Source organism: Cervus canadensis, chromosome 4 (assembly GCF_019320065.1).
Source record: "Cervus canadensis isolate Bull #8, Minnesota chromosome 4, ASM1932006v1, whole genome shotgun sequence".
Classification (NCBI taxonomy): Eukaryota; Metazoa; Chordata; class Mammalia; order Artiodactyla; family Cervidae; genus Cervus; species Cervus canadensis.
The window spans coordinates 63,976,647-63,989,243 of NC_057389.1; the positions used below are offsets into that span (position 1 = coordinate 63,976,647).

Consider the following 12,597-nt stretch of genomic DNA (forward strand, 5'->3'; position numbering starts at 1 on the left):
TTCCCTCATAGCTCAGTTGGTAAAGAATCCGCCTGCAATGCAGGAGATTCCGGTTCAATTTATGGATCAGGAAGATCTGCTGGCGAAGGGATAGGCTATCCACTTTAGTATTCTTGGACTTCCCTTGTGGTTCAGCTGGTAAAGAATCAGCTTGCAATATGGGAGACCTGGGTTCGACCCCTGGGTTGGAAAGATCCCCTGGAGAAGGGAATGGCTACTCACTTCTATACACTGATCTGATAACATAAAATACTGTTTTTCAATCATAAGGCATTATCTTCAGAACCTTACCTTTATACCTGTTAACCCAGTGGGCAACTGCACAATATCATATGCAAGTTTGGATTTTTCTGCCTCCACAAATGGATCAGAGAATGCTCGGCCATGGAATCTTTTAAATCCTTGGACTGTGTTCTTTGCATTGGAAATTACCTAAGAGAAAGGATATCAAAGAGTAGAAAGACTATTATAACAGCAATTAAATGGGGGGAGGGGGAGATTCAAAACTTTCAAGATTAAATTAGAATCCTTTTCATGCCAAACTTTCCTTCCTAGTTTTGTTTCCTTCAGCACTAAACCTTTATAAATGGTGCCTTCTGAAGTGAGGAGTGATGGACCTATACAGGTCACACAGTGGCAGGCTAGGACCACAGCCCAGTTTGTCTTACTTTCTCACTAAGACAGATCATTACCCTTGTAAAAATATTTCCTGTTATTCAACTTCTAATGAATATTTACATTAAATAGTTTTTATCTTTTAAAATTACCTGTCGTTTGTGATTCAAACTTTCCAGGAGTCAATCCAACAGTATATATTAATTCAGTTATTCTAGCGAATGAAACTTACCATAAAGAAAAAACAGATGACACTAAGCATCTGTTAAAGATAAATGTAAATAAACTGACAGAGTATTACTTATCAAAACAGGAAACTGGTAAGAGCCGAGAGGGTCAATGACAGGGAAATGAGTAAATAAATTACAGTCTATCCATACAATGGATAAATTATTTTAGAAGTCTGGAGACAAGTATCTATATGATATGATGTCACTTTCTTAGAGTGGGGGAGAAAAACATTTATATGCTTATAATATAAGAGGTTACATATTAAGACAGTAACAGTGATTTTTGGACAATGGTAGTATGCTAACTTCTAAATGCCTTATACTTGTACACCTGCGTTTCCTAATTTATCTCTAACAAAAACTACTGTAATTTATGAAAAAAATGCTGGCAAAGATATTCAAAAACTGAAAATGAATTTCTGCTCAAGACTTATGGGCTCTTCTTCCCAACGCAGAAGTGAGTGCAACAAGTCCCAAGGAAAAACAACAGAGCTCCTCTGAATCCAGTATGTCAAAAGGCACAAACAGAAGTTCTTTTGTAAAACAATATGAGGCCTCCAAAGTCAGGCTCTGCTTCAGTAAGCTGCCAAGAAATCCAATATCACAATAACTATGTCAACCTAGAACTAGGCAGCCAGTTTAGTATAACAACTATTCTCAATAATGAAAGCAAGTTTAAAACCAAAACAGCTCTGTATTTGCTACCTGCTGTCTCCTAAAACATCTTGAACTTTCTGCAATTTATAAAACACCCAAATTAATTAAAAATCAATTGATCAAGCACCATTTGGGGGGGCTTAAAAATCTTAGGCCCAGACTGGTCCAGAAAAAGACAGTTATTCATTCTATTATGCTGCTCCAGAATGAACTACAGAAACATCTAACATGCAACTCCTTAATTTTATAGCAACTTCAGGCACTGAGAAAAATACAACTCTTCAGGTTCTGCTGTTTTGGTTACTGAGAGACAAGCAAATAAGTCAGGTTCCTGGTTTACAAGTAAACTAATGGTAAATGTGCTTCTCCAAGTATGCTTTCCTTCCTTGAGAACCTTGATGAACAAGGTCAAATCTAGAGACAACACTGACCCTAAATATGAGTAAGATGAAAATTCAACAAGACAGACTTTATGGATTATTTTAAATACCCAGGGGAAAAAAATTGTTAACAACTCAGGAACAAGTAAAACCTTGCTTTAACAATATCTAGGTAAAATACATCCTGGTAGTTTGCATTAAACAGACCACTGTTCAAGCTATTTTAAAAAGCTCTTAGCTTCTCACTCAAGTACATGAGAATAGGTTTGTCTCTCAGTTGTACACACAGAGGCTCCCCGTGCTCCACACATAATGGGCACTGAAAGAGCTGCTGCATGGGAAGGATGGCCCAACCACAGAAATAAGTATGAAAAAAACAGAACTCTACCTGGCTTTTAGCTGCTGCTCCAATTGAGCGATTCTTAGGTCCAAAAGAAATGCAAGCCCTAAAAGATAAAACAAACATTTAAGCATTAAACCTTACTGCAACATCACATCCAAAACCAGAGCAGACAAGATTTCTGAGTCTCAGCCAAAAAGCCCTGTTTTTTAACTGCACACAATGAGTCTATGATGCTGACCTTTCTACTGAGTAAAACTGCCCATGGAATGCACTGCTTCTTAGAATAATGGGAATTCTGTCACTGAGATGCTGAAGCACAAGTCTGAGATGATGATCTGTCTAAAATACTAGAGAGAGGTGGACTAACCAGTCTCCACTATCCTCTAATTCTTCAAGTCTGGTGTTCAAAATTCCAACATAAAACAATATGCTATCATATTAATACATCAATTAAATGTTCTTTGTGTTTTATAAACAGCTCATAACTTCGCCTAGAGAGTAGTCTACAAGCCCTGAAAACAACTCTTATCTTATTGTAAATATGTGGAAAGTTATTTTTCTAGAACTAGTTTCCAAGGAATCAATTTTTTTTTTTTAAAGACTCAATTTCTGACAAGGAACTTCATTCCCACTTCTGAACACATTCTTCCAAATCAATTCATATACTGCCTGCTGGTTTCACCTATATGACACTTATTTTAGAAAGCAAAATTGATACCTGCTTAAAGGTATAAATACTTTAAAACACTGTTTAAGCTTAGAAAGTCAGTTATACTTGGGAGTTGATGCCTTTGTAATCATGGCCTCTATGCTTCTCCCCATGTTTCACTCTGGAACCTTGCCTGTGTTCCCTTTACTCTCATATTCACACGTTGCCTCCCTTTCCAGTAGCAGATTTCTCTCAAACTAAGATCAAATTCACCCGTGCCACCCAAAAAATCCTAAAAGACAAAGTTCTTCCCAGAGTCCATTTCCCCCTCAGGTTAGGAAACCCTTCTCCTACTCCTACATTATTACTAAAGTAATAAACTGCTTATGTGCACTATCTTATTTAATCTTCATAAGCACCCTATCTTATTTCTACCATATAGAAGAGGAAACTGAGTCCAATAAAAGGTATTATAGGTAAATGTATCCCAAGTCATAAAATCTGAAAACAACAGGAGTCAGGACTATAGATCATTTCTCCATACTTTACACTCTAGCTAGCTTTGATCTCCCTAGCCTCCCTGGACCCTTAATTCTTCTCACTGAGTGGAATGAGTAGGAATGAGAGCTCCAGCACCACACTGCCTTGGTCCAAATCTGACACAATAATTAAATAGAACCGTTTTACTTAGATAAACTTACTCTGTGCCTCAACAGCCCTTTCCAACTCCCAGAGCAGTTACAGGCAGCTATGCCCTGTATCCATACAGCACAGTCTGGGATCTCATGAGATTTCCTATGAACTCTAAGCTCCACGGGCCAGGAACATGCCAGGAGAGCCCTTCAAGAAGTACAGGTGTCAAGATCAGCCTTTTTGCAAACAGACAACCTATCACTTAAAAATTTCCTGAGTACTACTTACCTGTCTCTCCTATGGTGGTGCTAGTAGTCAAGAACCTGCCTGTCAACGTGGCAGATAACAGACGTGGGTTCGATCCCTGGGTCATGAAGATCCCCTGAAGAAGGGCACAACAACCCACTCCAGTATTCTTGCCTGGAGAATCCCATGGACAGAAGAGCCTGGACAGCTACAGTCCATGGGGTGGCAGAGTCGAACACGACTGAGTGACTGAACACACATGCATATCACAGCCCATAAAGCCCTTTAGGAAACTGCCCACTGTAATCTCATCCACTCCATTCACCCTCTCCACTGCTTCTAGCCTATGCATGCAAACATACATCTTTCTAAAAGCCAGCAGATCTGAATTTCTAAGATGTATCCCACCAAAACTAAAAGTCCGTATTATTTATCTTCGTTTCCTGCAGCCGTTTTCAAACCTTCATCTCCTCAAAACAGGACAAGCTCTAAGAACGAAAAAATTAATGTCCCCAACTTTACTGTATGTCCTGTTGAAGGTTTAATTTTCTATTCTACCTTGGTAACTGTTTTGTTTCTACTTATCCTCCAAACAAAACGAATTACCAATAGGGTCCAGATTCCTTAATGTGGAACCTGAGACCTCTCGTAATTCCAACCCCACTCCCATTTTTCAGCTGCATCTCATGCACAGTGCCTCAACACAAAGTCAGACAGTCTTCCAATCTTCCAACTTTGCTCTATCACTTTCGCCACCTGAAATGCCCTGGTCCTTCTAAATCTCACTCATTTTCCAGAAACAGCACACACTTTGTGATGCATCCCTCTCAAGTAAAACTTAATCACTTCAACCTCTTTCAACTTACTGGACTTTGGGCAATGCAAATGTAGAATACTTCCACCATCACACAATGTTCTACTGTGCAGAGCTGCTCTAAGCAATGTTCTCTTTGAAGTCAGTGAACATTTTCACCTACTCTTAAAAACGACATATGCCTTAACAGTAACAGCTTGCAAGTGTTTCATAGATTTTGGAAAGCCGAATACAAGTTTGTCTCAGTTCAAATTATTCATCCTCTTATTTGTCTATGCATGCACACGCTACAAACAGTTCCCCACTTCTGCTACAAAGCAATCAAATCTCACTAGTGGAACATCAATCTTTACCACATAATATAGCAATCACACCTCAAACAAAGCATAACTCTTGTAAAGTACTGGCAGAGTTCACACTCTTATCATATATTGTAGAAAATCATTAATATATTATTACATAATTCTTACATTCTAAAAAAGTTCTGTAACAAGCCAACTATTACACTACAGAAAGAAATCCTTGGCTTTTCCACTCTGTCAACTTGACTGAGTACAACATATGTACAGTTTGAAGGTGAAAAAAAAGGGCTCAGGCTCTAGAATTAGACAGTATGGGTCTGTCTGAATCCCTTCTCTATCTTTCAAGCTGTGTGACCTGTGTTAATTAATGTCTCTGAAATTCAATTTGCTCATCTCTAAAATAGAGAAAATTACATATGGTTGCGCGAAGGACTAAATTTGTTGATCCACTTTTGAAAGTGAAAGTCGCTCAGTCGTGTCCAATTCTTTCCGACCCAATGGACTGTACAGTCCGTTGGAATTCTCCAGGCCTGAATACTGGAGTGGGTAGCCTTTCCCATCTCCAGTGGATCTTTCTGACCCAGGAATCGAACCTGGGCCTCCTGCATTGCAGGCTGATTCTGCACCAACTGAGCTATCAGAGATCCACTTTTAAAGGACTTTATTATTAGAGACTGGCACATCATAAATAATATTAGCTACTATTAATCCTCCAACAGTTAGAAGTTTTATACAAAAAATATACCAACTAAGGAGTTCCCCAATGGCTTAGTGGTTAGGATTCAGGGCTTTCACTGCTGTGGCCTGGGTTTAATCACTGGTCAAGGAACAGAGATTCCACAAGCTGAGCAGCACAGCCAAAACAAGACAAAAATATACCAGAGTTTGCCTTGGAAGTTCTACTTAACCTTCTCAAACTATTTACTAAAACCCACTCAGTCATCTTTAAATCATAAGGAATAAAAATTCTACCATTTCCTTTTCAATAGGACAACTGAAAGAGATCAGTATGTTAAACAGCACTAACTGCAGAGGTTTTTCAACTACAAGCTTACACTTATAAATATTTAAATGTGAAAAGGGCCCAAAAAGATTAGGTCAGATATTGGGGCCACCACTAGAACAATCTCATTGCAGAAAATTAGCAAAGTGTAAAGAAGAAAATAAGCATTATCAGTAACTCTGCAACCAAAACCCTCGCCCCATAAATGGCCACCACTACCATTGAGGTAAATATTCCTATGCAATCCTAATAAATAATTATTTTAAAAACAGAAGCTACATACCCCCAGTAAATTTGTTTCTCAACAAACACGCTCTAAAATCTTCAGTGACTGAATAATTCTGTCCGAGTTTTGATAGCAAACCAGATACTTAAAGTAAACGTGTACCACTTCCCACTCACCAGGATATTCAAAATTTGCACACAGCCTATATGGAATCCCCATGTATGGCAGGAAGCCTCTCTTTCATCCAAGCAGGTCAAATTCTCTTGTTCTACAGCTTTCATTTTTGAACCTTTCTATGCCAGGCAGTGTGCTAAGCATTCTACATTTGCTTCTCCCAAACACTCTGAGAAAAGAACCATTACTGACCCAACTTTGGAAATGAAGAACTGAATAAAGTCATTATGTGCCTAGAAACATAACTAATATTAGAGTCCAGCATTCAAAATCAGGACTATCAAACTCCAAATCCTATCCATAAACATACTTTTGTACTGCTTACGAAACCCTCTAGATTTATTCCTACTTCTATACCTTCACTCAGACTGTCCCAATCCTGTCTTCATGTATTCTAATCCTATTTGCAAGTCCCACTCCTGCCTTTCCATATCATCCCATCCCCCACTAATGTTCCCTCTCCATTTAACTTGTACTTAATTAAGGTATGTACTTAATACCTTCGCCCATAATTGTACTCTATCCTTCTTCTATTTACTTTTGCTTTCGTACTTCCAACTAGACTGATTGGAAGAGCCCTCCACAGCAGGGCTTTATCTTACAGTTCCTCTATACTCCACACAAGGCCAACTTAATGCTGCTAAAAACAGTAGTACTCAAGACACTTGCTACTTGACTGATACTACTTTTCCTCCATTCCAAATTACAGGTTGACATCAAAAAGTTAATTTAAATCAAGTTCAAAACATCTCTGCTCTAATCTTTTAAGTCCTATAAAAAATAATCCATTTAAACTAGGTAACAATGTTGCTCTCCTTCCTGGGTATGAAATACCACTGACCAAACATTTACACACATTCTAATAGGATATTATGAACAGCTGCAACCGGCACAGATCCTTAAAAGGTAGCTTCATGTTTATATGTGTGTGTAGAACTGTTCTCAGGATATGAAGACACCTGTTGTTCTAATTCAATGTTTTAAACAATATAAGAAAATAAGTTTTACAGAGAACCCACAATAGTATTTAGACTATTAAATAAGAGACAATGGCAAAACTGGCATGAAAATGGTTACATTTATTAGTGTATCCCATGATCACTGTGTTAGCCCTGAGCTAGAAAGTACCCAAACAGAACAACTCATACTTGCAAGATATGCAGTTCCTAAAGAACTAAACTCCTGAGTCAATAAGATTTGCACATTAAAAGCTACATATCTGATAAGTGCTAAAGGCAAAGTTCCATAGATTTCCTTCTACTGTCTGTCCCAATGTAGTCCATTAATAAAGAGAAATAATAAAAAATACAAAAAATAATAATAGTATTAACAAACACTTAGGGATTATTTTAAATACTTCATGTAATTTTAACTTATAATCCTCACCAACTCCAGTGAAACAGAGAAATCACTTACGTTCCTGGTATGAATTAATCTCTTAAATTTTTGTAAAGTATTCAGGCAATATGCACTGAAATTCTAGGCATATATATCCTTTGTCCAACATCTGGAAATCTATCCAACAAAACTAAAAGTATTAACATGCAAACATAAATATAAAAGACTACTTGTTGAAGATTATTTCTAATTGTAAAAATTTTAGAAACCACCTGAACATTTGAGTAAAGCATGTTCAAGTCATAATATGGACTCTCATATTCTTGAGGTGAATTCGTATTTACTGACTCTGAAAGATGTCTAAAACATAAGTGAAATACTTACAAAATACTGTATGAGCCTATTTGTTTATATGGGTGTATTTATATTTTACAAATATACATATATATCTATATTTGTATATATATTTGTATAAGTATATTTATATTTGTATAAATCTAGAAAATGTCATGAAATGATATATATATTTATATGTATATGATAGCAAATAATTTGATAAGAAACAATTTTACTTAGTACTTTATTTTGTTGTTGTGGCAAACAAATATCTTGTTAAGTCAGGGAAAAAGTTATAATTTCGGAAATCCAATCTAGAACCTGATGACAAAGTTTCTGTAGACTATGCCCACCAATTCTGTATACAAGCTTTTATTTTACTTCTTAAATGGGTTTTTTTAAACTCCTTTGATAACTTTCACAACTAGATGTGGGAAGTAGACTAAAGCTTTAATTAACAAATCACCTTTCCTTTTCATTGAACCCAAAAGATTCAAGTCATCTTGCAGCTCTACTCAGATCTACAACATGTAGATATTTATTCTAGAGAGGAACACTTTTCTTGCACAAATAAGGTATCAGAAGTTAATCTGCCAGTTAACCAGAACCTGTACTTATTTTCAGCTTTCCCTCTCAAGTAGTTATTAATAGACAATTTCATCTCTTCAAATTCCTAATATACTGTTTTATTAGGAATTAAGCCCATGAAAATGATAATAAAAACTATTCATACACAGAATTCTTTTCTTAGGTAACTCATAACCCTATAAATTTTGCATAATGCAGCCCAACTAACTCCTGTAAAGTTTGGCAGTCCGTTAACATTTCAATTCCAAAGCTTTAAGGTTGTACTCTTTCTATTTTAATAATCCAACTAAATATAAAAATAGGCTTTCCATCTTATACCAAAGCCTATGGTCATAAAATGCCAACACTCATAATTTAGAACTCCACAGTTTATCTCTAAGCCGCCCACACTTTCCTCCCGGTTCCATACCAGTGGAGAGCAACAGCAACTCCCACGTGGACCAAATACTGCAGTAGCCTCCTAAGTATCATTGGGTGCATCGGGCTTCTCTTGCCCTTCTCAAATAAATCCACTCTCCACCAAAAAAAGCCAATCACATTTTTAAAGTACCAATTGAATCACCTTCCACCTAAAATCTATGCACCTAAAAATCTATGATTTGCAAAGCCTTGCCATGATCTCATCCACCCTGCCTAACCAATTCAGGTCAACTTTCCTTCAGGTGGCCATAATCCCCTCAGTAGTGTCAAGTGTGCCAAGTTCAGGTCTTCCTCACTTGCTATTTCTTCTGCCTAAACAACTCTTGCTCACTCCCACCACACATCTCCATGGTAAAACCCTATTCATCCTCCAGGTTACATCTTAAATGAGACTTTTTTAAGAATGCCTTCCATCACCACCTCATATGCATTTAAATTAGGTGCCCCTTCACTGTTTTCCATACATCAGGGTCCTTACCACAGTCAGTAATTACACATTTGGTGTTGCCCACTAGCCATGTGTCCGTGATGGAAGAATCTTATTTGCTGAGAAAGCAAGGATCTCTCCCAGGTAAAATTCAACTAGCTCCTCAAAAATGGAAATCAAATCCTGATGCACCCAGAAATTGAAATCAGTTATGTCTACTGCCATACCACCCTGAACACTCCCGATCTCATCTGAAATGCATTCTTTTCTTCATACCCAACCCTCCATTTCATTCCACTCTCACACTCAAGCAAACCTACATCAGTCCCTGTGTATCTCTGAGGTATAAATCCATGCTTTGGTAATCACTACTTTAAAAAAAAAAAAAAAAAACACCTTTCTGCCCCCATGTTCTACTTAACCAAAGACTCCAAGACAGAAATCGAAGCTAAGCAAGATCATAGTCCAAAAATTACTTGAATGTATGGCATTTAAGTTTCCAAGAGATATAAGGAAAACTATTTTTAAGCATTATCAAAAAAATAAATAAATAAAAAATAAACATTCTTTATCACACTTACATGGTGTATCTATCCTTTTCTGAAACAACTCTTTCAGTTCCAAATAATGAGATTCACGGTAACACTGTTACAGTTTCTATTTGTCTAAAGGCGAAAGAGGGGGCATCATAAGAGGCTAAAAAAGAAAGGTCAGGAACACTTCGTTCTAATACTTGATATTCTTACGTTTGGAGCTAAATAAAATATGCTCAACTCTAGGTGGGAAAAAGACCAAAAAGTTACATTACTAACTCAGTGCTCTAGTCCTTGAGGAAAACTATCTCTACATATGAAGCACAACAGGATCCAGAAAGACAGTAACAAATAGGAAATTAATGCTTAAATACTTAAACTTCAGTGTACGATACATTTGCCTGGAAATACACATCAGACGCACTATTACAAACTATGAAGATGGGAGGGTGGGGGATCGGGTTGTGGCTGTTAAAATGAGTACAGGGTTTCTCTTGTGGGGTAAAGAAAATGTTAAAATTGTGTTGATGGTTGCATAATTGTGACTACACTAAAACCAAATTGTACACTTTGAAAGAGTTAACTGTATGGTACGTGAATTATATCTCGTTAATGCTGTTAAAAACTATAAAATTGAGAAAGGAACATCAAACTGAGATTTTGAATCTGGGATGGGTTTTCGGGGAAGCACCTGGGTTAGGTCTAATAAAAGGGGTAGAAATCTGGTAAGTTTAAGGAAAATGTTGTCAGCCCCCTGGGTAGTAAAGATTAGTCTGGTAAACGGAGCAATCGAGTTGGCCAGAAGTCTATCGCTGAAGAAGCATAACAGAAGTCAGGGTGAAAAAGGAGCCTTAGAACAGAGGCCCTTAATGAGACACAATGAGAACCAAACAAACAATTACGAAACTTCTTAAAAGATTTTGTCCAAAGGAAGACAACGATTGAAAGGTATCTCTAAGTATACAAGAAGATTCTTTCTTACCCTATCCAAGGAAAAACCTGGGTGAGTCATGATTTTTTTTAGTGCTGTCTTTACCGGTCCCATAACTTACTATAGGTTCTTTTAAAAGTTAGAGTGAGCCCCTGAGTCATTCATTAACAACTGGGGCCAACACCCTGGCTGGAATGTATATTACCCTAAAAGCGGAACGCTGTTGGGGTGGATGCACACAGGACAGCAGAAAATGACCCAACCCAGTTCAATATACTGAAGCGACGTGAAAAACCAAAGTGAACGCTAAAGGTATCCAAAAGGCATCGATTTTATTATATCTTTTTCTGAATCTTTCCGTGCCAACCCAATCTTGAGATCTCCGGTGCTCTCTCTCTCCCCGGCGCCACCCCACCCCCACTCACGTGGGACTGGCCGCTGCATGGTCTTACCGCCTGCCGGCAGAGGCCAGAAGCGGTTCAATTAAACTTTTATTAAGCGCTTGCTGTGTGCAAAGCCCCGAACTCTGCTGGCCTGAAAAAACGTTAGTACACCCCGCGCCTATAATGTGCCTTCTAAAAGAGAATATCGGTCCATCCCACATGCCAGGCCTGCCTTTCCCTCCAGTTCCTACCCATGGCCTCCGCGGGTCCAAGGAGCCACTGAGAGCCCTTGTTCGGCCGGCCGGTCACAAGAAAAAGGCGTCGCCCTTAGTGCAGACCCACAAGAAGGGTCGCAGGCCCTAATAACCTAAAACCCAGTGGGGTTCCCCTACCTACCGGAACCTCGGCTCGGAACGGAGGTGACCACCCGGTCCGCGTTCCCCAAATAGCGAGGGTCACAGCCCGGACAAGCTCTACCTCCCCACCCCCAGTGCACGCGGCTAGCCTGGCCCACACTCACGGCGTGCAGCGGTCGCTGTACTCATTAGCGATCGTTTCGATGCCGCCGGCGCGGGCTACAGCGACGTAGCAGCTCTGGAACCCCAGGTCTATGCCCACCACCGACATGGCGCCGGCTACAGCTCAGGCTCCAGCCCAGGTCCGGCCGGCAAGACAAGACACGGACCCCGGCGGGGCTGGCGCGCAGAAAGCTGGCCGCGTGGGACAGGGGGACCTGGGATAGTGGGGGACGTGCGAAGGTCCACGCGAGCGCCTAGGGTCTTGGAAAGAGGGCCGCGCTGAGGGCACTGCTCAGGCCGGCTCCGGCTCAGCGGCCGCAGAGTGGGCGCCGGTAGCGGGGGCGGAGAAGATCTCGAAAGATCTCGTTGCGACGGGAGTAAAGCTGCAGCGCGAGAACTGCGAGGGAATGTTCTCGCGAGACCCCGTCTCAGAGGCCTTTCTTCCTAAGGCTCCGCCCCCCAGTTACGTACAAGAGTGCGTCAAGCCCGGGCCCAAAAACCAGAGGAGCGACAGGGAAGCCGAAAGGTAGTTGGGAGGCGGAGCTGATCACTGAGCCTGCGCACAGAACCCGCCGCAGCACTCCCTGCAGCGGTAAGGAGCAGTGAAGCACCTCCCTTCCAGTAGCAAGTAGGAGGGAGAGCAGGTTTGAGGCAAAATACTGAGCAAGTGCTTCTGGCCTACTTCCGTCTTTTTTCTTTATCTCAAAGGAAGTTCCGGTTGTGGCACCTCCTACGCCCCACCTTGTGTAGGGAAGTGGGATCGCAAACTGATTTTCAAAGTCCGGACGGATTTCTCATCTGCTCTGCTTGGGGAAGGTTACTGGGCAGAGGAGAAGGCCTCCTTTGAAACG

General features: G+C 39.9%; 1 protein-coding gene across 1 annotated transcript in view; it reads right to left on the reverse strand.

Moving 5' to 3' along the window:
• Nucleotides 1-12,134, reverse strand: part of HSPA4 (heat shock protein family A (Hsp70) member 4) — a 49,734-nt gene extending 37,600 nt beyond the window's left edge. The window contains exons 1-3 of the mRNA XM_043465523.1: nt 11,749-12,134; nt 2,271-2,328; nt 292-432 (exon numbers count right to left, since the gene is read on the reverse strand). Of these exons, the coding sequence (XP_043321458.1) occupies nt 292-432; nt 2,271-2,328; nt 11,749-11,855 (306 nt within the window). The 5' untranslated portion in view covers nt 11,856-12,134. The remainder of the gene's footprint in view (nt 1-291; nt 433-2,270; nt 2,329-11,748) is intronic.
• Nucleotides 12,135-12,597: the final 463 nt, after the last annotated feature.